The sequence below is a fragment of the Barbus barbus genome (assembly GCF_936440315.1).
Source record: "Barbus barbus genome assembly, chromosome: 24".
Classification (NCBI taxonomy): Eukaryota; Metazoa; Chordata; class Actinopteri; order Cypriniformes; family Cyprinidae; genus Barbus; species Barbus barbus.
The window spans coordinates 29080268-29100960 of NC_136752.1; the positions used below are offsets into that span (position 1 = coordinate 29080268).

Genomic DNA, 20693 nt, shown 5'->3' on the forward strand with positions numbered 1-20693 from the left:
GATCTGCAGTGACATGTGGGACTTCTGAAGGTCACGACCTGATTCACTGAGTTTTAATCAGCTGTTTGGACTCTCATTCTGACGGCACCCATTCACTTCTATTGCTGAGATACTGATGCAGAGACATATTTCTACAAACCTGATGAAGAAACAAACTCATCCTAATCTCAGACGTCCTGAAGCTAATTTTAATGTTTGGGTGAACTATTCCTTTCATTAAGTAATTATTCTAAACTCTGATCACTGTAATAATGTTATTTTTCCCAAGTGAATACTATTATAAATTAAAGGCTGTACAATAAAAAATACCGTGAATGACATATCTTTATTTTTCACAGTTTTGCTTTTAATAATAATTGTTGTATATGATTTTAGAATTTTAATATTAACCACAACAACGAGGCACATATCCAGTTTTATTTCTGTTGATGGTTTGCAGTGAGATGATGATGCAGTCATGTAAATCCAGATTTAATGATGATTAATCAGAGCTGAGGAACACCAGCCACCATCTCACTCTCAATCCCACATTCATCCCGGCCTCTCAGGATCTTAAAATAACCTGCAAAACACACAGATGTACACTACTGCAATCCCAGAGAGACTATCTGTGTTGCATGGAAAAACAAACATCATTTCCACAATATTTATACCAATAATCATTTTGATAATATATTATGATTTTTTTTAAATTAATTGACTAAAATAAATGTAAAATAATTTAAAATAAATTAATTTATTCATTAAATAAAATAGTAATTTATTATAAAGTATTTTTAAAATATTAATAATAATTAATATATAAGTATTTATTAATATATTGTTAATTATAATAACATATTATCAAATAACAAATTATTAATTTAGTATTTAATAATGAATTATTATAAGTAATAATATATTTTTAGTAATAAATTATTATAGGTTATGATTATTCTAAATTATTTCATAATAAATTACTATAATAATTTCTTACAAAATCTATTATATGGAAAAAACAAACATATTTTCCACAATATTCATAACAGTAACTTTCAATAATATATTATTATATGTTTTTATTAATAATACATTATTAATTAGTTATAATAATTTATTATCAAATAAGGAATTATTAACATATGTAAAAACAAACACATTATTAGTGTACTATTTAATAAAGTAATAATGTATTTATTTAATAATTATTATTAATAGATTGTAATTATTATTAGTTGTTCAATAATACATTTTTATAATAATTTCCCCCCAAAATCGGCATTATATGGAAAAACAAACATTTTCTTAAATATTAATAATAATTTTAATAATATACTTATATTTTTATTAATACTAAATACATTAATTATAATAACATATTTTATTAATACTAAATACATTAATTATAATAACATATTATTTAATAATGATTCATTAACATCAGTATTGTATGGAAAAACAAACATATTTTCCATAATAATAACAATAATAATACATTATTATTCTTTATTAATTAATGCATTATTAACTAATTATAGTAATTTACTAGCCAAAACGAATTATTAAATATTTGTATAATACATTGATACATTCTATAAAATAATTATATCGTATTTATTTTATAATCAATTATTATAAACTATTAAATAAATAATAATAATAGCAATACATTATTATTCTTTATTAATTAATGCATGATTAACAAATTATAATAATTTACTATGCAAAATTAATTATTAAACATTTTTATAATAAATTCTGATACATACCATTAAATAATTATATTGTATTTATTTTATAATAAATTATTATAAATAATTTAATTCATAAATAATAATAATAATAATGTTCCCCATGTGCCTCCGTCTCACCGTTGTCGCCCCAGTCGGAGTTCCAGGAGTTGGCCACGAGCCAGTAGGGCGTCCCGTTCTCCTCTCCCCATCCCAGCACCTTCACGGCGTGTCCGCCGAGCTCAGAGCCGCTCACGTGCTGGTAAACACCTGGCAGACCAAACACAAGCACACATGTTGAGTAGCCCTGTGCAGAAGACTGTTAGACACACACAGCTGAGGTGATGGTTTCTGACCGCTCTTGTAGAGCAGAAAGTCCTCATAGACAGTGAAGGCGGCCTCCACCGGCCCGCTGTTGTACAGCTCAGTCATGATCTGCTGCTGGTCCGAGGGAAGGTTATACGCTTTATATCCTGCAGGAGGCCACAGAGAGGAGTTAATGCACTGGAGACTAGAGAGCCACGAGAGCAGAAGAGCAGACTCACCGAAGTGTTTGTCCTGTTTGTACGGGACGCTGTAGTGAGGAATACAGGCGGCGGTACACTCAGGTGTGTCCTGCTCTCCGGAGCACGGCGGCCGGGTCCCGTTCACATGATGCTCGCAGGGAGGGATGCTGTACGGTCTGCAACCTAGACACGGCCACACACACCTCACAACTCACAAAATATCACACCACTTCATTTTCAGAAATGACACAAACTATTTTGTTTTATTTTATATTTTATTTTATTATTATTTTCTTATTGATTTTATTTTATTCTAGGTCTGCCACCTAGAAATGATCAAAAATACCTCAGAAATCATACATTTTACAATCATTTTATTTAAATGTAATGTGTTTTATTTTATTTAAATTTTACAGACCTCAGAACTCAGAAATTACTCAACTATTTAATTTTCAGAAATTACATAAAACAATAAAATAAAAAATAGTTTATATATATATATATATATATATTAATTATTATTTTTTTTTTCTTAAGTTTTTATTTTATTCGAGGTCTGCCACATAGAAATGATCAAACAGACCTCTGAACCTCAGAACAAATATTACAATTATTTTATTTAAATTGAATATGTTTTTTTTTACATTTCTTTTTAGTTAATGTATTTTTTAATTAATTTTATATTGTATGTTATTTTATTCTAGGTCTGCAACCTAGAAATCTTCAAAAACCTCATAAATTCTACAACTATTATTTTATTTTATTTTACATCATTTTATGCAACCTAGAAAACTTTTAAAAAGATCCAATAACTCAGAAGTTCGCCAACTAATTTATTTCATTTATTTTTTATTATGCATTTTACTTAATGTTTATATATTTAATATTATATTATATTATTTAAATATATAATATTTATTTGTATTTTTTTGTATTTTTATGTTATAAAATGTAATTTTCTCCAACCAAGAAAAAATATATCAGAACTTTTACATTTTAGAACTATTTTATAATTTTTTATAAAAATATTATTATTATTTTATTCTACGTCTCAACCTAGAAACCAAAAATACCTTAGAAAATCTACAACTATTTTATTTTATTTTATTTTATTTTATTTTATTTTATTTTATTTTATTTTATTTTATTTTATTTTATTTTATTTTATTTTATTTTATTTTATTTTATTTTATTTTATTTTATTTTATTTTATTTTATTTTATTTTATTTTATGTCTGCAACCCAAAAACATTCAAGAATATCTACATAATTCTACAACTTTTATTTTATTTTATTTGGCTGCAATCTAGAAACATTCAAAAAGATCTCAGCACTCAGAAATACTATTTTATTCTGTTTTTTTTATTATTATTTTTAATATTGTTTTTTAATTTAAGTTATTTACATTTATAAAATGGTTCACACATGCTATTTCACACTCGTTTGTGGGTTTTTGTTTTTTTGGAACTCAAAGGGAGATATTTAGCATGCTGTCAGGGTCCATAAAAGTGTTGTTGCACGTTTGAGAAATTAAACTTTTGAAAACCACTACGCTTAAGCTCAGTTCAGCAGAATGAATGTCTCAGATGATCTGTTATTGTATTTGATGAGCTTCAGTTCATTTATTCTTGTTGAAAGGCTGAAAAGATCCAGATGAGATCAACATGCAGTTTTCTACAGGGACACTGCTGTTCTGATCCAGACTCACCCACGTTAGAGCCATAAAGTCCTCCAGTCACCAGACCGGATTTAGTCCAGTAATCCCACGCCTCTGACGGAAAACCTCCAGAACACCTGCCTCGGGAAAAACAAACCAGAGAAGTCATTTCACAGCGTTTCATGAGGTTTAATACAGATGTTGCACTTTCGTGGTTCAGGTGACATAATGTCTCAGATGTTTCTACTAAAATGCCTAAAAACAGAAATATTCAAAAAGATCACAGTACTCATTCTACAATTATTAATTTAATTTAATTTAATTTAATTTAATTTAATAATTTAATTTAATTTAATTTCATTTCATTTCATTTCATTTCATTTCATTTAATTTCATTTAAAATTGTATTTTATTTTAATTTATTATAGATGTATTATTTATTTTTGTTTTGGTTGTAGTTAACCATAATAATGTTTGTATGTGATGAGAAATGATTGAGCGCAGACAGACGCACCCGAAGCCGCACTGGTCACAGCAGGACAGCAGGTCTTCGGCTGAGATCTCTACAGACACGTTCCCTTTGCTGTGGATGCAGATGCGATCGGAGATGGACTCGACCGCACCGAACGCCTGCGGGACACAAACACACACTCACACACACGCTCTGACTGCAGGAGTGTCTTCAGCGCCGGAGTGTTTTTACCCAGCAGGAGCCGCAGGAGCCCTGATCCCGGATCTGACTGAGGGTCTTACAGAAGGGCCACTCCGTCCGCGGGTCGAAACTGGCCGGGAGCTTCATGTTGGTGCCGTGTTTCACCCTACAGATGGAGAAAACACACCATTTATTATATTTTCATTTATTATTTTAAATTGAATAATTAACTACTAACTATAAATAAAATATCATTCAATTTAATTATTTAAAAAAACGTTCTATATGTTTGTCAATTCAATAAATTATTCATCATGCATTATTCCGTTGCACAACATGCAGTGAGAAACAGATACAGTTTTATTTCTGTTTATGGTTTCCAATGAAATGATTGTGCATTATATAATCAATCCTGTAAAATCCAGGGATTGCTGCAATAAAAACCAATACACATTGGACAGATTTTATCTGAAGCGACTCACATTACATTGGATTTTTATCATTGCATTTATATTATATTCCCTAAACTCAATTGAACTATACAAACATCAATCAAAGAATCTGTATGCACATTAATTGCATTTACATTTAGTCATTTAGCAGATGCTTTTATCCAAAGCGACTTACAAATGAGGACAATAGAAGCAATCAAAACCAACAAAAGAGCAATAATATGCAAGTGTTATAACAAGTCTCAATTAGCCGAACGCAGTACACAAAGCAAGGTTTTTGTTTGTTTGTTTTTTTGTAAATTATATAATAGATACAAAGAAAACAGAAAGAATAGAGTAAGCTAGTGTTAGAGGTCTTTTTTTATATAAATGTATTTCTTGAAGGAATGCTAAAACTCATCTTGTTTATAACCATTTTCGAGAAAGATCTACTGAAACCTCATATATCATGTGTGACTCTGAACCACAGAACCAGTCTTAAGTGTCAATTTTTCGAAATTGATATTTATACATCATCTGAAAGCTGAATATCCATTGATGTATGGTTTGTTATGATAGGACAATATTTGGCTGAGATACAACTATTTCAAAATCTGGAATATGAGGGAGCAAAAAAATCTAAATATTGAGAAAATCGCCTTTAAAATTGTTCAAATGAAGTTCTTAGCAATGCATAAAAGTTTTGATATATTTACGGTAAGAAATTTACTAAATATCTTCATGGAACATGATCTTTACTTAATATCCTAATGATTTTTGGCATAAAAGAAAAATATATAATTTTGAGCCATACAATGTATTTATGGCTATTGCTACAAATATACCCCAGCGACTTAAGACTGGTCTTGTGCTCCAGGGTCACATATTATAATACGATGTTACTATGGTCACTCACGTGTCAGGCAGCCGCGGGCCCTTCAGCATCGTCCCACAGAGAGACTTCAGATGTTCATATTTCACGTTCTGGAAGTTCACACCCGCCTGTGAAGAAACCAGAGAGAGCGATGAGCAGGTGCATCAGTATATCGTCTCCAAACAGCAGTAAACACAGTAAACCTCTCACCTTCCACGTGGTCTTGGCCGTGTTGATGAAGTTGATCATTTCATCATGAGAGTGTGTGGAGAGCTGCGGGCGGCCGCAGGTGAGAGACAGCAGAGACGCCAGCAAACAGAGACGCCACATCCTGAAAGAGAAGGAAACCAGAGCTATTAGCGGCTCAGATTTACAGCTGAACATTAACATTTAAAATGCATGTGCATAAAAAAAGATAAATTAAGACAATAAGAAAAAAATTAAAGAAAAAATCTAATAAAGAAAAAATAGGACTATTAATAAAAATAATTAATTAAAAATAAAATACACTGAAAATACATATAATATAGATTTTGTGTTTATTAACATTTTGATTATATTTGATTAACCATGCTTGTAATATTTATGTGAATAAAAAAGACAAATTAGGACTAATAAAAAATAAATAATTAAAATGCAAAAATATTAAAACTAACAATTTAAATCTAACAAATATGCAACCTATATAAAATCTAAATTAAAAGTAAAATGCATACAAAATATATATTTTTTTAAAACGTGTTACAATGTCATTGAAATATATGATTAACCATGTTTGTATCATTCATTGGTATAAAAAAGACTAATAAAATTTAAGACTAAATAATTAAATATATAAAATATGTTAAACTATTTTATTAAACATTTGATTAACCATGTTTCTAAATCTATAAATCATTTTAAAGGATTATGCTACACTTGCAACTGTTAATGTCAAGGTAAAAACATTTCATGCCACATTATGTTAAATAATTCCTTTTAAACATTGATATCATGTACATTCGCATTGTAAAAGCAGACTTTACCTGAGCATCAGATTCTGTTCCTCTGTCTTTGAAACTGAAGAGTCACAAAGTGACAAAATGTGAAATTTGCTCCGCTAAAAACCCTTGTGCAGTAAAACATCATGTGACGGACTGTCAGGTGGCTTTTACAGCGTCACAGGACGAGCAAAGGTCTGATACGCAGAAAGTGTTGATGTCTGCAGGTATGAACATGTGATTCAGAGCTGGGTTTACTTTCATCACAACAACAACAGCCAAAAATCTCACCTTTATACAAAACACACCACCTTCATGCTGCTGGAGTGCTCTGGGTGGTTGCCAGGGTGTTGCTACGTGGTTGCTATGGTGTTAACAGTTGCTAGAGTGCTGCTAGGACGTTGTTGAGTGTTGTTACAGTGTTTCAGGTAATTGCTAGAGTGTTGTTAACGTAATCTGGGTGGTTGCCAGGGTGTTGCTAAGTGGTTGCTATGGTGTTATAGTTGCTAGACCGTTGCTAGGATGTTGATGAGTGTTGTTAGTGTTCCAGGTAATTACTAGAGAGTTGTTCATGTAATCTGGGTGGTTGCCAGGGTGTTGCTATGGTGTTATAGTTGCTAGACCGTTGCTAGGATGTTGTTGAGTGTTGTTACAGTGTTCCAGGTAATTGCTAGAGTGTTGTTAATGTAATCTGGGTGGTTGCCAGGATGTTGCTAAGTGGTTGCTATAGTGTTATAGTTGCTAGACCGTTGCTAGGATGTTGTTGAGTGTTGTTACAGTGTTCCAGGTAATTGCTAGAGTGTTGTTAATGTAATCTGGGTGGTTGCCAGGATGTTGCTAAGTGGTTGCTATAGTGTTATAGTTGCTAGACCGTTGCTAGGATGTTGTTGAGTGTTGTTACAGTGTTCCAGGTAATTGCTAGAGTGTTGTTAATGTAATCTGGGTGGTTGCCAGGGTGTTGCTAAGTGGTTGCTATAGTGTTATAGTTGCTAGACCGTTGCTAGGATGTTGTTGAGTGTTGTTACAGTGTTCCAGGTAATTGCTAGTGTTGTTAATGTAATCTGGGTGGTTGCCAGGATGTTGCTAAGTGGTTGCTATAGTGTTATAGTTGCTAGACCGTTGCTAGGATGTTGTTGAGTGTTGTTACAGTGTTCCAGGTAATTGCTAGAGTGTTGTTAATGTAATCTGGGTGGTTGCCAGGGTGTTGCTAAGTGGTTGCTATAGTGTTATAGTTGCTAGACCGTTGCTAGGATGTTGTTGAGTGTTGTTACAGTGTTCCAGGTAATTGCTAGAGTGTTGCTAAGGAAATCTGGGTGGTTGCCAGTGTGTTGCTATAGTGTTATAGTTGCTAGGGCGTTGCTAGGATGTTGTTGAGTGTTGTTACAGTGTTCCAGGTAATTGCTAGAGTCAGGGCTGAACTGGGAATTAATTTCAGGCCAGGAAATCTCACACTCATCCAGGCCACACAGAATAAAGGGGCCAAAATGGTACCTTTTGGGGTACAACAGCTTGTCACTAGAGCAGTACCCTTAAAGAACACCTTTGTACCTTTTTTTTTTACCTTTTACATTTTTTGTAAGGTACATATTAGTACCTTATAGTAATTCATATACATAAGGTACTAATATTTACCTATTAGGGGTAAAAAAGGCAAAAAGACGTCCTTTTTAAGGTTAGCCTACAGCTCTAGTGACAAGCTGTTGTACCCCAAAAGGTACAATTTTGGCCCCTTTTTCTGTATATAGCCTATACACCCACTACAAATTCTGCAACCACACATAACCCTATTACTTAAAAAGATCTAAATCCTTGATCTGGGGCCCTGGAAAATAATTAAAAGTTGTCTCTTGAACTGCACCTTCACTTCCCCTTTCTTCATTTTCGCCAATATCTCCGTCTCTCCCTTTTATTTTCGTGAACCTGTCAATTCTTCACCAGCAGGGCTACTGTTAGGATTAGAACGGTGTCCACCTTGTTGCAAAACGACCACCTCATTGCAATTTATCACAGAATGTTATCTTAAAATGACTTAAATACCAGAGATGAACAAACCTATATTTCATACAAATATATCAAAACACATTTTCTAAAATGCATAAAAGTCAAAATAAGTACAATATATTTTTTTGAAAAATCCTCATGAACACACCATTGCATTATTAGGCTGTGATATGTTTGTGTTGCTGTCTGCTCAAGCTCCCTCCCTTCCTATACAATAAATCCATGTGAATCTCTGTCTGTTAAATTTATTAATGCAACTTTCCAATCGATAATGCTGTCCCTCTAAATGATGCTCCTGATAGCCTAACAGGTGCTAGCAGTTTAATACTCAACTACATTAATAACGACAAAACTCTTTAGCGTATTTACAGATGAAACTGACCTCCACCTGAAGTCCTAAACAAACAGCGGGCCACATCAGCCGCCAGGCCAGTCTGGACCTGGGTAGAGTGTTGCTAAGGTAATCTGGGTGTTTGCAAAGGTGTTGCTATGGTGTTATAGATGCTAGAGTCTTGCATTGATGTTGTTACAGTGTTCCAGGTGGTTGCCAGGGTGTTGCTAAGTGCCAAAATACACATCAACATTCAATGAATCAAATTCAATTCATTTTTAATATCTTTATTATCTCTAAATGTATTTACAATTGAAACTCCCACATTACATAGCAATGCTAATTAAACCGATCTTTGATCTGTACAAGGTTCTGGCTAGCTTTTCCACATAAAAGCTGAATATTAAGGGCACTTTACAGTCGTCTGCTGTAGTTCAAATGTTGGATATTTGGTTTTTTACTCCGCAGTGACTAAATATTCAAACTGACCCAATGCAAATGGACCAATTCATGTGCAAAACCAGACTGGAAGCCAGTGTTTCACAGTGTTGAGATGAGACCAGACAGATGATAAACTCCTTTGATGTTTGCACACTTCTGTTCTGAAGCCAAGAACCACACGAGTGAATCTGATGAAAGCAGTCAAGAACACGTCTGCTCATTTTACACCCCATAATCAAAAACAAACAAAGAAAAATCTATTTTTTGGACAATTCAAAGTTTGACATTAATGCAAAAATTACATTTTCAAAATTTTAATTTTTTACTATACATTTTATAGAGTTTTTAGAATTAGTTTATTTATAAAAATTTAGTAACAGCACTGAGAAATTGTGTAATGAAAATAATGCAATAAAGAATTGTAATGCATTATTTTAATTATACAATGTCTTAGTGCTGATATTAGAATAAAATATATAAAATAATTCCATCATTGTTTTTTACATTGTGAAGTATTATAATATAATATATATATTAATATAATAAATTCCAATTTAAAAAAAATAGTAATGGTCCAAAAATGTGGCTTTTTTTTAGGTTGAATATGATCTAGACATGTTCTTGACAAACTTCGTACATTTCACCAAATAAAACATGTTTTAAATCAGCAGACTGCAACTGCTTGAGAGTCTGCGTACAACTGAGAACCAAACAAATCTGTGTCCAAATGATAGACAGTGATTATTTTATACTGTAATGAAAACTGTTTCTGCACGTGTGCTTGACGTTTAGGATGATTTGATGGAACCAAACAGAAAAACCTCCGTGTCATTAAAATAACTTTAGAATAATTAACATCTGAGCGTCTCAAATGCAGATACATAAACATCCATCAAAGACGCACAACTGAACACAGAAGCACCGAGTGAAACTCACAAAACAAGTCAGACCATATCTCACCACAAAAACAAAAGAAAAAAATATTTTTAATATGTATTTCATGTATAAAAGCTAATTAAATATAGTTTTTACATATGCACTTGTTTTAGATTTAAATAAAAAGTCATTAAATATATAAAAACTACATGTATCATTTTATATATTTAATTAGTTTTTATATAATGTAATACACAGAAAGCTATATATTTTTTCTTAATTTTTTATACTTCTCTCTCTCTCTATATATATTCTTTTCTACATATTACATGTATAAAAACTAATTAAATTGAAAAAAATTTAATTTACATATTTCTTATTGTTTTCTCATTTGATTTCGGGGTGACAATTTCCTGAACAACTTTAAGTGAAATACAACTCGAAGTGAAAATAAGTGAAAAAAACCTATTCATTGCCATTAAAAGTGAAATTACTGAACCTACACTTAGGAGCCTGATAAAATGCTCATTTTAGAAAAACCTTTCAAATGGCACTTAGAGGCTTTTGCATCTGAAAAAAGTGTGTATATATATATATATATATATATACACTTTTTTCTATTTGTTACATATATAAACACTAATTTAATTTACAAAAATTAAGAAAAAATTATATATTTTTTTTTCATTTGATTTTGGGATGAAAATGACCTGAACAACTTTAAGTGAAACCCAAGACTCCCAGACTCGTGGCTGAAGCGCAGTGGTTAGGCAGAGTGAGTTTGCTGCCGTCTCAGTGTCCCTGCATGTCGGCGCCCCCTGGTGGCTGGCCGGCCGTGGCGTTCAGGTACTGCCAGCTGAGCGCCGCTAACAGCATGGCGGCCGAGACGTAGACGGGAGAGATGTGGTGCGCTCGGGACGAGAGCGCGGCTGGAGACAGGCTCTTCTCGCGGATGAGGCTCAGGATGTGCAGCGTCTTCTCTCGGGATGGGTCCATGGCCGACACCTTCTGCAGGATCTGAGGAGAGGAGAGATCAGGACCAGTGGAGCAAACGGCAGCGCTACAGAGGACAGCGAAGCGTGTTTTAGGACGCACCTCCTGACTGTACTGCGCGATGATGCTCTGGACGGCGCCCATGTTTGTGGCCTGCATCATGAGGGTCACCGCCTGACCCTTCCGGATCTTCACCACACCCTGAAACACCTGAGGATTGTTGTAGCACGCCGACAAAGTCGCTATCGCCATCACCTGGACAACACAGGATTAGTTAGGATCATGTGTCAAGAACGCCGGCGATTTGTGATCAGGGTGCGAATCAACTTAATGCTGTTGAACTGAATTTACGGAGCAAACTATTTGCTAAAATTACCATAACATTAACAGCAACACTGAAATACAAGCGCGCGGTTCTGTCAGTCAGATGCGCATGAAAGTTGCATGTGCTAACAGTGTTTATAGAAGGGTTTTCTTTCAGAGTCATAATTACATTTTAGACACATTCATGAAACACGAGCAGAACAAATGTGTGTGTAAATCGTTCGTAAAGCTATTCGGATTCATGAAAGTGTTTGTATTTTCAAAATATTAAGTTAGTTGGTGCAAAAGAAATGTACACCTGCTCCACGTGTTAATGGTGCGTAAAACGCTCGGTGCTCTTTTTGGCAAACTGATGACACTGAATTTTGATGCACTGCCATTATAATATTTTACAAGTTCGTTTGCTCGTTTTTTTTGTAGCTGTAGAGTTGATAACTGTTTAGCTTTGGATGAAACGCAGCGCTCGTCACTTTTTACCCAGCCGTCCAATCAATGGAGGTGGGGGCGGGACTAATACCACACCGACCAATCATACTACTTCTACAACAACTGAACAACAATAGAGAAGTTAATATCGCTGGTACTGCGTTTTTATATTCAGTAATATTCTTTAAAATGAGATGCTAGTAATACGTTACTGCCGTGGATATTCATCATAGCAACCAAAGCGTTGTCAAGCGCCACCAGCTGGCCGTTTTCAGAAGAGCACCTGACATTTTCTCAGCTACTAAAAACACTTTGGTGGACAAATGTTAATTAAATATTTATTGTTAGGTATATGGCCTGTTAGTCTTTTTTTGCACTTATGCAATATACTGGAGCCAACCCTGAGAAAGTAGAGCAGAATATTCCACTGCTTTCCCGAACACACACACACTGTTATAAATCGGTGATTAATTATTATTACTAATTATGAATGAGCGTGCACGAGCGCCCTATTTACGTTTAACTATCAAATCTGAAGTTTACGAAGTGTTTGTGAATCCGGAGGAGAGTTTTCGGGAAGGTCCGTTTTATGCTCAAATTACTCCGAATTTACTCCAATATTTACAAATGTTTCATGAATGAGGCCCATTGTCACTGTTGTGCGTCTCAGATCAACACACAGCGGTGTTTCATTAAAGAATACACATTTTAATACAAATAGAGTGAATCAATAATTTAATCATTTTTTTAAAAAATTATTTTTTCACTATTGAATTAATAGTGTTGAATTAAAATATTTCTAAAGCTACTTTTTTTTTTTTACTTTTAATGTCTATTCAGTTTTTTTTCTAAATTAACAATGATAACTATTATCTTTAATAATATCTTTAAGTAATCGGCACATGATGTGCATGTTAATGAATTAATCTCATTAATTTGAGATTAATTGTAATTACTTAATCGGTATATTATGTAATTAGATAAAAAAACATTCAAAGGCATCCATCTATGTTGTTTTAGCATCATTACGATCATAGTAATTATTCATATTTGGAATTAGTTTTTATTTTTATATTTTCCTTTTAATTTTAGTTAAATTAAAGTTTTAGTAATTTTGTTGTTTTAGTAATTAAATTTTTAGTTTGAATTTTTATTCACTTTTATTTCAGTTTTAGTCATTTTAGAACTTAACCTTTAAAAAATCTGAAATTCAGCCTTCATAAATTAAATAAAAAGCTGACATTTTTTATATTCTATTTTGAATTAGGTTTTATTTTTATATTTTTCATTATGACTTTATTAAAGTTTTAGTAATTTTGTTGGGTGTTTTGGTCATTGTATTAGTTTTTGTGTTTTTTAATGTCTATTTAGTTTTTATAGAAAAAATGTTTTCGGTTTTAATCATTTTAGCACTTAAATTAAATTCTGCTTTCACAGCTGAAATAAAAAAATATATATATTTTGAATTCGCTTTTATTTGTACATTTTCAGTTTTCATTTAAATTTTTGTTAAAGTTTTAGTAATTTTGCTGTTTTAGTCATTTTTATTAGTTTTGTTTTTAAATATCTGTATTTTTATACATTTTATTTCAGTTTTAGTTTTAGTCATTTTAGTACTAAACAAAACTTTTACATTTCGCTTTTACATTTTTTATTTCTAATACGATTTTTCATTTAAATGAATGTAAATCTTTTTAGTAATTTAAGTTTTAGTGCATGTTTGCATAGAAAAACAACATACAGCAGCAACGAATGTATCCATGCATTCATCTATGTGCAATTTCTACATTCCCTATATTTATTTCTATAAATTTCTATACCCTTATAGCATTAGCTAACTTCGTAATGCGCTCACTATCCCCTGTGTGAGACCTGAACCCACTTAACACGCCATTAAACGCCACATAAACAGATGAAGGCTCAGCGGTCAGCGTGAGGAATGAATCAGACCTGAGGAATGGCACAGAAGTTGAAGACGCTCTGGTTGCGGAGGCGGGACAGATATGTGATGACGTCTGGGACGTGATGGAGAGCATCGGTCACCAGCAGGTTGAGGCAGGACAGGGCAGAGCTCAGGTGCTGAGGATGAGCCAAATCCTCCAGACGAGACGCAAACTGACTCCAGGCCTGCGGCACACAAACAGCCATCACTCACACATGCACTGATCACAATCTCACCAGCAAAAGAAGGTAAAAATGCTACGGTTAACACATCTAACGGGACATTGTGTGTCATTTTACAATAAAATACTGTTAAATGTACAGATTTTGGAAGAAAAAGCAATGCAAAATATAAAAAAAGCAAAGAAAGCAATGCAAAGAAAACGCAAAAAGCAACAGTGGAAAAAATGCAAACTGACATTTCCACAATTACTTAAAATAAAATAAACATTAACTGAAAAAAATATATATATATTTTATTTCACCTAGTTGCCAACATTTCTCATTTTTGTGTAGGTTAAGTTCTAGTACTAAAACTGAAACTTAAAAAAATAGACATTTAAATAGACAAACAAACAAACAAATACATTTAATGACAAAAACAACAAAATTGCTAAATTAAACAAATTTAAATATAAAATAAAAACAAAAAATTAAGTGATTTTTGTTTTTTCATTACTTGAAATAAAATAAAAACTAACTGAAACAAAATTAAATAGATTTTTTTTTTTAAATTTCAGCTTGTTGCCAAAGTAACAATTCTCATTTTTGTTTAATTGAAGTTAAAGTACTAAAATTAAATAAACTAAACAAAAACAAAGCTTTTATAATACATACAGACATAATTATAAAAAATTAAAATTACAAAAACACACAACTAAATTGCTAAAACTTTAACTAAGATTAAAATGAAAACTAAAAATATAAAATATAATTCAAAATATTAACAAAAATTATAAAAGTATATCAATGATACTAAAATAACACCGGTGCAAAACAGCTGTTACTGTAGTGAAAGTCAAGATTCACCTGCACAATTCATAGGAAAATTAAGCTCATAGAAATGTGTGGAAAATTTGACAGTTTATGAAACTAGATCAAACATTTAGCATTTAATGACTTATACGATGAACTAATGACTAGATGTTTTGAGGGGTAAGACTATAGCACAGAGAACTATATAATACACTTTGAGCAACATGATATTAGCAACTAATAATGTAGGAAACCACAGATAAATGTACATAATCAACTGCATGAATGCACCAAAGCAATCCCAACTTGTTCAAACGAATGAGAAACTTTATGATGTGCACAAGAGAATAGATGATGTGGAGGTTGAACACGTAGTTTTGAGAATTTCATTTCTGAAATATGACCACAAAACCAGTCATAAGGGTACATTTTTTGAAACTGAGATTTATAAATGAGCTTTCCTTTGATGTATGGTTTGTTAGGACCGGACAATATTTGAAAATCTGGAATCTGAGGGTGCAAAAAAATCTAAATATTGAGAAAATCTCCTTTAAAGTTGTTCAAATGAAGTTCTTAGCAATAAATATTACTAATCAAAAATTCAGTTTTGATATATTTACAGTAGGAAATCTTCACAGAACATGATATTTACTTAATATCCTAATGATTTTTGGCATAAAAGAAAAATCTATAATTTTGACCCAAACAATGTATTTTTGGCTATTGCTACAAATATACCCCAGCGACTTAAGACTGGTTTTGTAGTCCAAGGTCACATATGAGATATGTACCAAAGCAGCTGAGAAAAACTGTGTTACTCTAAATGGAATATTAACATTGTATCAGTTAATAAAATGTACAGTCTTTTTAAAAAATGTTGTGGTAAAGTTTTGGCAACCACAGCTGCCGGGAAGAGAGCAGGGTTGAAGGTTTGTACCTCCTGCGGCCAGAAGGCTCTTCCGTCCTGCTGGTCCTCCAGATAGTCCCTGATGATGTTGGTCTTCTGGAGGAACAGACCCATGGAGTTCGCCAGCTCCGTGTCCCGGCCCACCTCAGTGTCCTCCAGCTGGGACGCCGAGAACAGACGGGACAGACCGACCCCCACCAGACCGGCCACATAATGACAGTACTGAGGGAGAAACATTTATACACAGACGGTCAGATGTTTACAACATTACACATGACAAACGTGTCACGGAGAATGTCAGACATGCTTTAAAATGCAACGAGAGCACTTCTGCATCGGTTTGGTGAGTTATATGTATATAAATCTCCATGCAAACGGATAAACATCAAACTAACACATCAAATATGCGTGTGTGTAAAGTTAACCTTGTCCCAATCCTTCATGGAGGAAACCTTCTTCTCCAGGAATTCGGCCATTCCCACACCCATCCGGTGACAAATGTCTGAAATCACGTCACGATACTCCTGGCCCAAATTCCTGAACTCCACTGAAATCTGAGGAAAACGTGTAGTATTAAAAAAAGCATAAAATAAAAACAACACAAAAAACATTAAATAATAATCAACAGAGAAGATAATAAAAGCAGAAGTGTAATTAAAAATGCAGCAAACAACAACGAAGAAAAATGTGGCTCAAGAAGTTCAAGTTGCTTTACGTCAAAATAAAAAAGATCTACTGCTTCTTTGCTGTTTTAGTGAGTCATACGATATCGGGTCTATATCAGGGGTTTGTCTTTTTCATCCCAAATTAAAAATAAATAAATAAATAAATCATATGTCTGATAAAAAATTTAATATTTAAAATTAAATTTGCTTTTAATTTAATTTCTTATTTAATGCTTTTTATTTAAAGATTTAAATATTAATATATTTATACATAGATGGCCATTCTTGTACTAAATTAAATTTGTTGATTTATGTTGGTTAAAAAATGCTATATTATTATAAAAAAAATTATATTGTATTTCTTAATACATTTTATACATTAAATATTTTATTTATAATACATTTTGTGTTTTTATATATATGTGTGTGTGTGTATAATCACAACTGAGAACAATGACAATTATAGTCATGAATGTAAGATAAATAATGTACTATTTTAAATTTTGATTAAAAAAAATTAATGTATTTAATTAAAAACTTATTACTGTAATGAAAATGTAAAACTAGAATTTGGAGATGCTTTTAATTATCATCAAAATAATGCCAAAAAAGCAAACAAACAAAAAAGCATAATAGTTGCAATAAAATCCTAAAAATATATATTTTGTAAGGAATTGGCCTGACCGTGGGGAAATCCTCCAGCACCTGCCGGTCCTTCTCTCTGCTCTCGCTGAAGCTCCACTCCGGCTGATAGAGGAACGTGTGGAAGTCCTGCAGCAACGGGACCTTCTTCTCCAGCGGGATGCTCATGTCGTCCTCCACGGTGTCCAGAGCTCGCAGAACCAGGTAGAAAATACACACCGCATGCCTGAGTGAGAGATTTAACACCCATGAAGATCTGCAGTGCATTCACAGAGTGAACAAACAGCATCTATATATTGAGCAGCTGATATAAATACAGCACAGCAGGTCCAGAAACATGCTGCACATCACTGAACGAATGCTTTACATGTTTTACTGTAATATTATCCTAAAAATATGAAGACAGAGTGTGCACAATTTTTAGAAAGATAAATGCAAAATAGCTATTTATCTAAAGTTAGAGTATAAATTATTATAGAATTTACAGCAATCTTGCATTTTGCATGCATAAATATATATATAAATCTGCAATTTTGCACATATGTGTGTATACATATATACAATAGACAGATATGCAAAATGGCTGATTTTTTTCTATATTCTGTTATAAAATATATTGCATTATGCATTATATATGCATGTTTGTGTATATATATTTGTGTGCGCGCAAAACGCCAGATAACGTACAGAAAATAGATTTCTGTGATTTCCATAGCTTCTATTAAATAATAATGAACATTTTTATCACATATATTAATCTACCTCTATACATACACACACACACACATATGCATGCAAAATGCATGCCAGATTTCTATAACTTCTAGAACTGCACACACACAAACATGTATTCATAAATTGTATACACTGAAGTACGTACATAGAGAATGTATGTACTTATAACATACAGAATGCAAGATATAAAGTATATAAGCTGACAGGTTGGTTTTATGTGCATGATTAGCATAATGCAAAAGACTTTGGAAAACTGCACAGAAGTTCCTCACGTCCATGTGATCTCGAGCAACTTCTTAAGAAGACACATGCTCCTCAAGGTCATTCATATATAACCACAAACCTTGCAAACAAGTAAAGCACACTTAAATGCGTCCAAAATGCGCATATGCTTCTTTGCACAGCGCAGCGCTTCTAAAGCGGTTGTTTACCAGCGGAGGACAGGCCTCTCTCGAGGATCTTACCGCAGCTCTCCGTCCAGGGCCTGGATCACCGCGGCGAAGCTCCGGCTGGTCTGGTTCAGATACGCGTAGCAGGTCCGCAGGGTTTCGCTCATGGAGTCCTGGCAGGAGAAGCACACATAGGCGGGGTGTCGGTGAGTCCGGAGCGGGTGAGGAGAACGGGTCACCAGCCGCCCTTCCTGCGCGCTGCGCCACCCGCCGGAGAGCACCGAGCGCAGCGACAACGAGCGCTTGATCACGGAGAACGGCGCGGCGCTCTTAGCGCCGACCCCAGCCATGAGCGAACGAGCTCCTGCGACTCCTGCTTCTGTTTACAAGCAGTGCAAAACTTCTCAACTTTATTTAAACTCTTGGTAAAGTCATTCGATTGAGGGGAAGTGGAACCGAGCGTTTTAACCCACGACTGATATAGCCCATCGGTAATCTGATATATAAACAGAGCGTTTCACCTCATATTGAGATTTTTTTTCTTATTGGCTGGGGTTTGATTCTCCTCCCCGCTTTTAACGATAAAAAACACGCGTGTTTTCAGACCGACTGCAAAATACCGCGGCAGGTTGCCAAATACGCACCAGTCGAGTCAGGCATGGACACACCCACTCAAACCTTTTTTTTTTTTTTTTTAATAACAGCAAATTGATCATCATAACGGTGAATGGGACATCTGTGGTGACCTAAGCATGACGTGTTGCTGTTATTCTTCAGTATCTGGTACAACTTATGCAAGTTAAAAAATAGCCTACATAAAAATAAAAAAATTAAAATGTAGAATTTTTATTAAAAATCATACATGGAATGTTCTTATATTTATCTACAAAATTAATTTCAAGCATTTAATTCAGTCATGTGTGTCCAAAACTTTGACTAGCACTATATGGGTATCTATCTATCTATCTATCTATCTATCTATCTATCTATCTATCTATCTATCTATCTATCTATCTATCTATCATCTATCTATCTATCTATCTATCTATCTATCTATCTATCTATCTATCTATCTCTCTGTCTATCTATCTATCTATCTATCTATCTATCTATCTATCTATCTATCTATCTATCTATCTCTCTGTCTATCTCTCTCTCTCTCTATCCCTATCTATCTATCTATCTATCTATCTATCTATCTATCTATCTATCTATCTATCTATCTATCTATCTATCTATCTATCTATCTATCTCTCTGTCTATCTATCTATCTATCTATCTATCTATCTATCTATCTATCTATCTCTCTGTCTATCTCTCTCTCTCTCTATCCCTATCTATCTATCTATCTATCTATCTATCTATCTATCTATCTATCTATCTATCTATCTATCTATCTATCTATCTATCTCTCTGTCTATCTCTCTCTCTCTCTATCCCTATCTATCTATCTATCTATCTATCTATCTATCTATCTATCTATCTATCTATCTATCTATCTATCTATCTCTCTCTCTCTCTGTCTATCTCTCTCTCTCTCTCTCTCTCTCTCTCTATGTATAGTTGTGTTTATCGGTGTGGATGTGGATTAGCTGTCAGAGCATCATCACCCCTGTCTGACTCTCTAGTCGTCAAAGCTCATTATATAAGACGAATCCTCTGGTCTTCTGTCTATTAAACCTAGCCTTCCCCTCCAAACCAGGAATAAATCAAATCCAGTTGATGCTGACACTGTTTATGCACTGCTTGCTGGAAAAGCATAAATAATGTGTCATCTTTAGAACTGCAGCTGGTGCATTGTATTTAATCTCTGCTTAATCTTCTTAAAATACGTGTTTTTTAGTGTTCATGAATAAAATCCGACATGCATAATGGCAGATAAATGCAAAACATGTATTGTGCATGGACATGAATGTTAGAGATGAACGCTCAAAATGCTTTTACTTACATAATCCAATTTAGGCATAACAGAACGACAGCCTCCTATTTTGTATTTAAAGAGGTTGATTATTTCTTCCGGGTGTCCTAGAGACTTGAGGATGTCCATTTTCGCCCGTGTGTTTATGAGGACGCTTTTCTGAACAGGTGAGCTGAAATTCACGCGCTGCTATTTCCATTCAAACTCTACAGAGATCCAGGACAGCATCAGCTAACCTGCGCTGCTACAATCCCTCACTCACACGATCGTCTGACTCCTCTGATTGGCTGAGGCGTCATGGGCCTAGAGCGCATTGACCA

General features: G+C 33.5%; 2 protein-coding genes across 3 annotated transcripts; both read right to left on the reverse strand.

The window, feature by feature from the left end:
* Positions 1 to 307: 307 nt before the first annotated feature.
* On the reverse strand, positions 308 to 6970 carry LOC306843471 (cathepsin B-like). Its single transcript, XM_079374995.1, has 10 exons — positions 6855 to 6970; positions 6040 to 6160; positions 5872 to 5957; positions 4576 to 4690; positions 4387 to 4502; positions 3924 to 4009; positions 2255 to 2398; positions 2066 to 2182; positions 1851 to 1979; positions 308 to 562 (listed from the first exon to the last, which is right to left on the reverse strand). The coding sequence occupies exons 1-10, from the start codon at positions 6860 to 6862 to the stop codon at positions 486 to 488; spliced, it is 999 nt and encodes a 332-aa protein (XP_079231121.1). The 5' UTR covers positions 6863 to 6970; the 3' UTR covers positions 308 to 485.
* A 4155-nt stretch (positions 6971 to 11125) lies between these two features.
* fdft1 (farnesyl-diphosphate farnesyltransferase 1) lies at positions 11126 to 20651 on the reverse strand. 2 transcript variants are annotated; one of them, XM_079375750.1, is made up of 8 exons: positions 20404 to 20651; positions 18531 to 18628; positions 17374 to 17557; positions 16450 to 16578; positions 16055 to 16246; positions 14152 to 14328; positions 11554 to 11706; positions 11126 to 11475 (listed from the first exon to the last, which is right to left on the reverse strand). In XM_079375750.1, the coding sequence occupies exons 1-8, from the start codon at positions 20500 to 20502 to the stop codon at positions 11251 to 11253; spliced, it is 1257 nt and encodes a 418-aa protein (XP_079231876.1). In that variant the 5' UTR covers positions 20503 to 20651; the 3' UTR covers positions 11126 to 11250. The 2 variants fall into 2 exon arrangements, with proteins under 2 accessions (XP_079231876.1, XP_079231875.1); XM_079375749.1 differs by lacking the exon at positions 20404 to 20651 and having other exon boundaries at positions 18531 to 19109.
* Positions 20652 to 20693: the final 42 nt, after the last annotated feature.

Coding starts and splice junctions, on each gene's coding strand:
- LOC306843471 (XM_079374995.1), bottom strand. Junction 2,399..3,923: donor ACTTTATGGCTCTAACGTGG/GTGAGTCTGGAT, acceptor GGCCGTGTCTAG/GTTGCAGACCGTACAGCATC. Junction 1,980..2,065: donor CTTTCTGCTCTACAAGAGCG/GTCAGAAACCAT, acceptor TTGGTCTGCCAG/GTGTTTACCAGCACGTGAGC.
- fdft1 (XM_079375749.1), bottom strand. CDS start 18,805: ATGGCTGGGGTCGGCGCTAAGAGCGCCGCGCCGTTCTCCGTGATCAAG. Junction 16,247..16,449: donor CCATGAAGGATTGGGACAAG/GTTAACTTTACA, acceptor TTTCTCCCTCAG/TACTGTCATTATGTGGCCGG. Junction 14,329..16,054: donor GAGCCTTCTGGCCGCAGGAG/GTACAAACCTTC, acceptor TGTGTGCCGCAG/GCCTGGAGTCAGTTTGCGTC.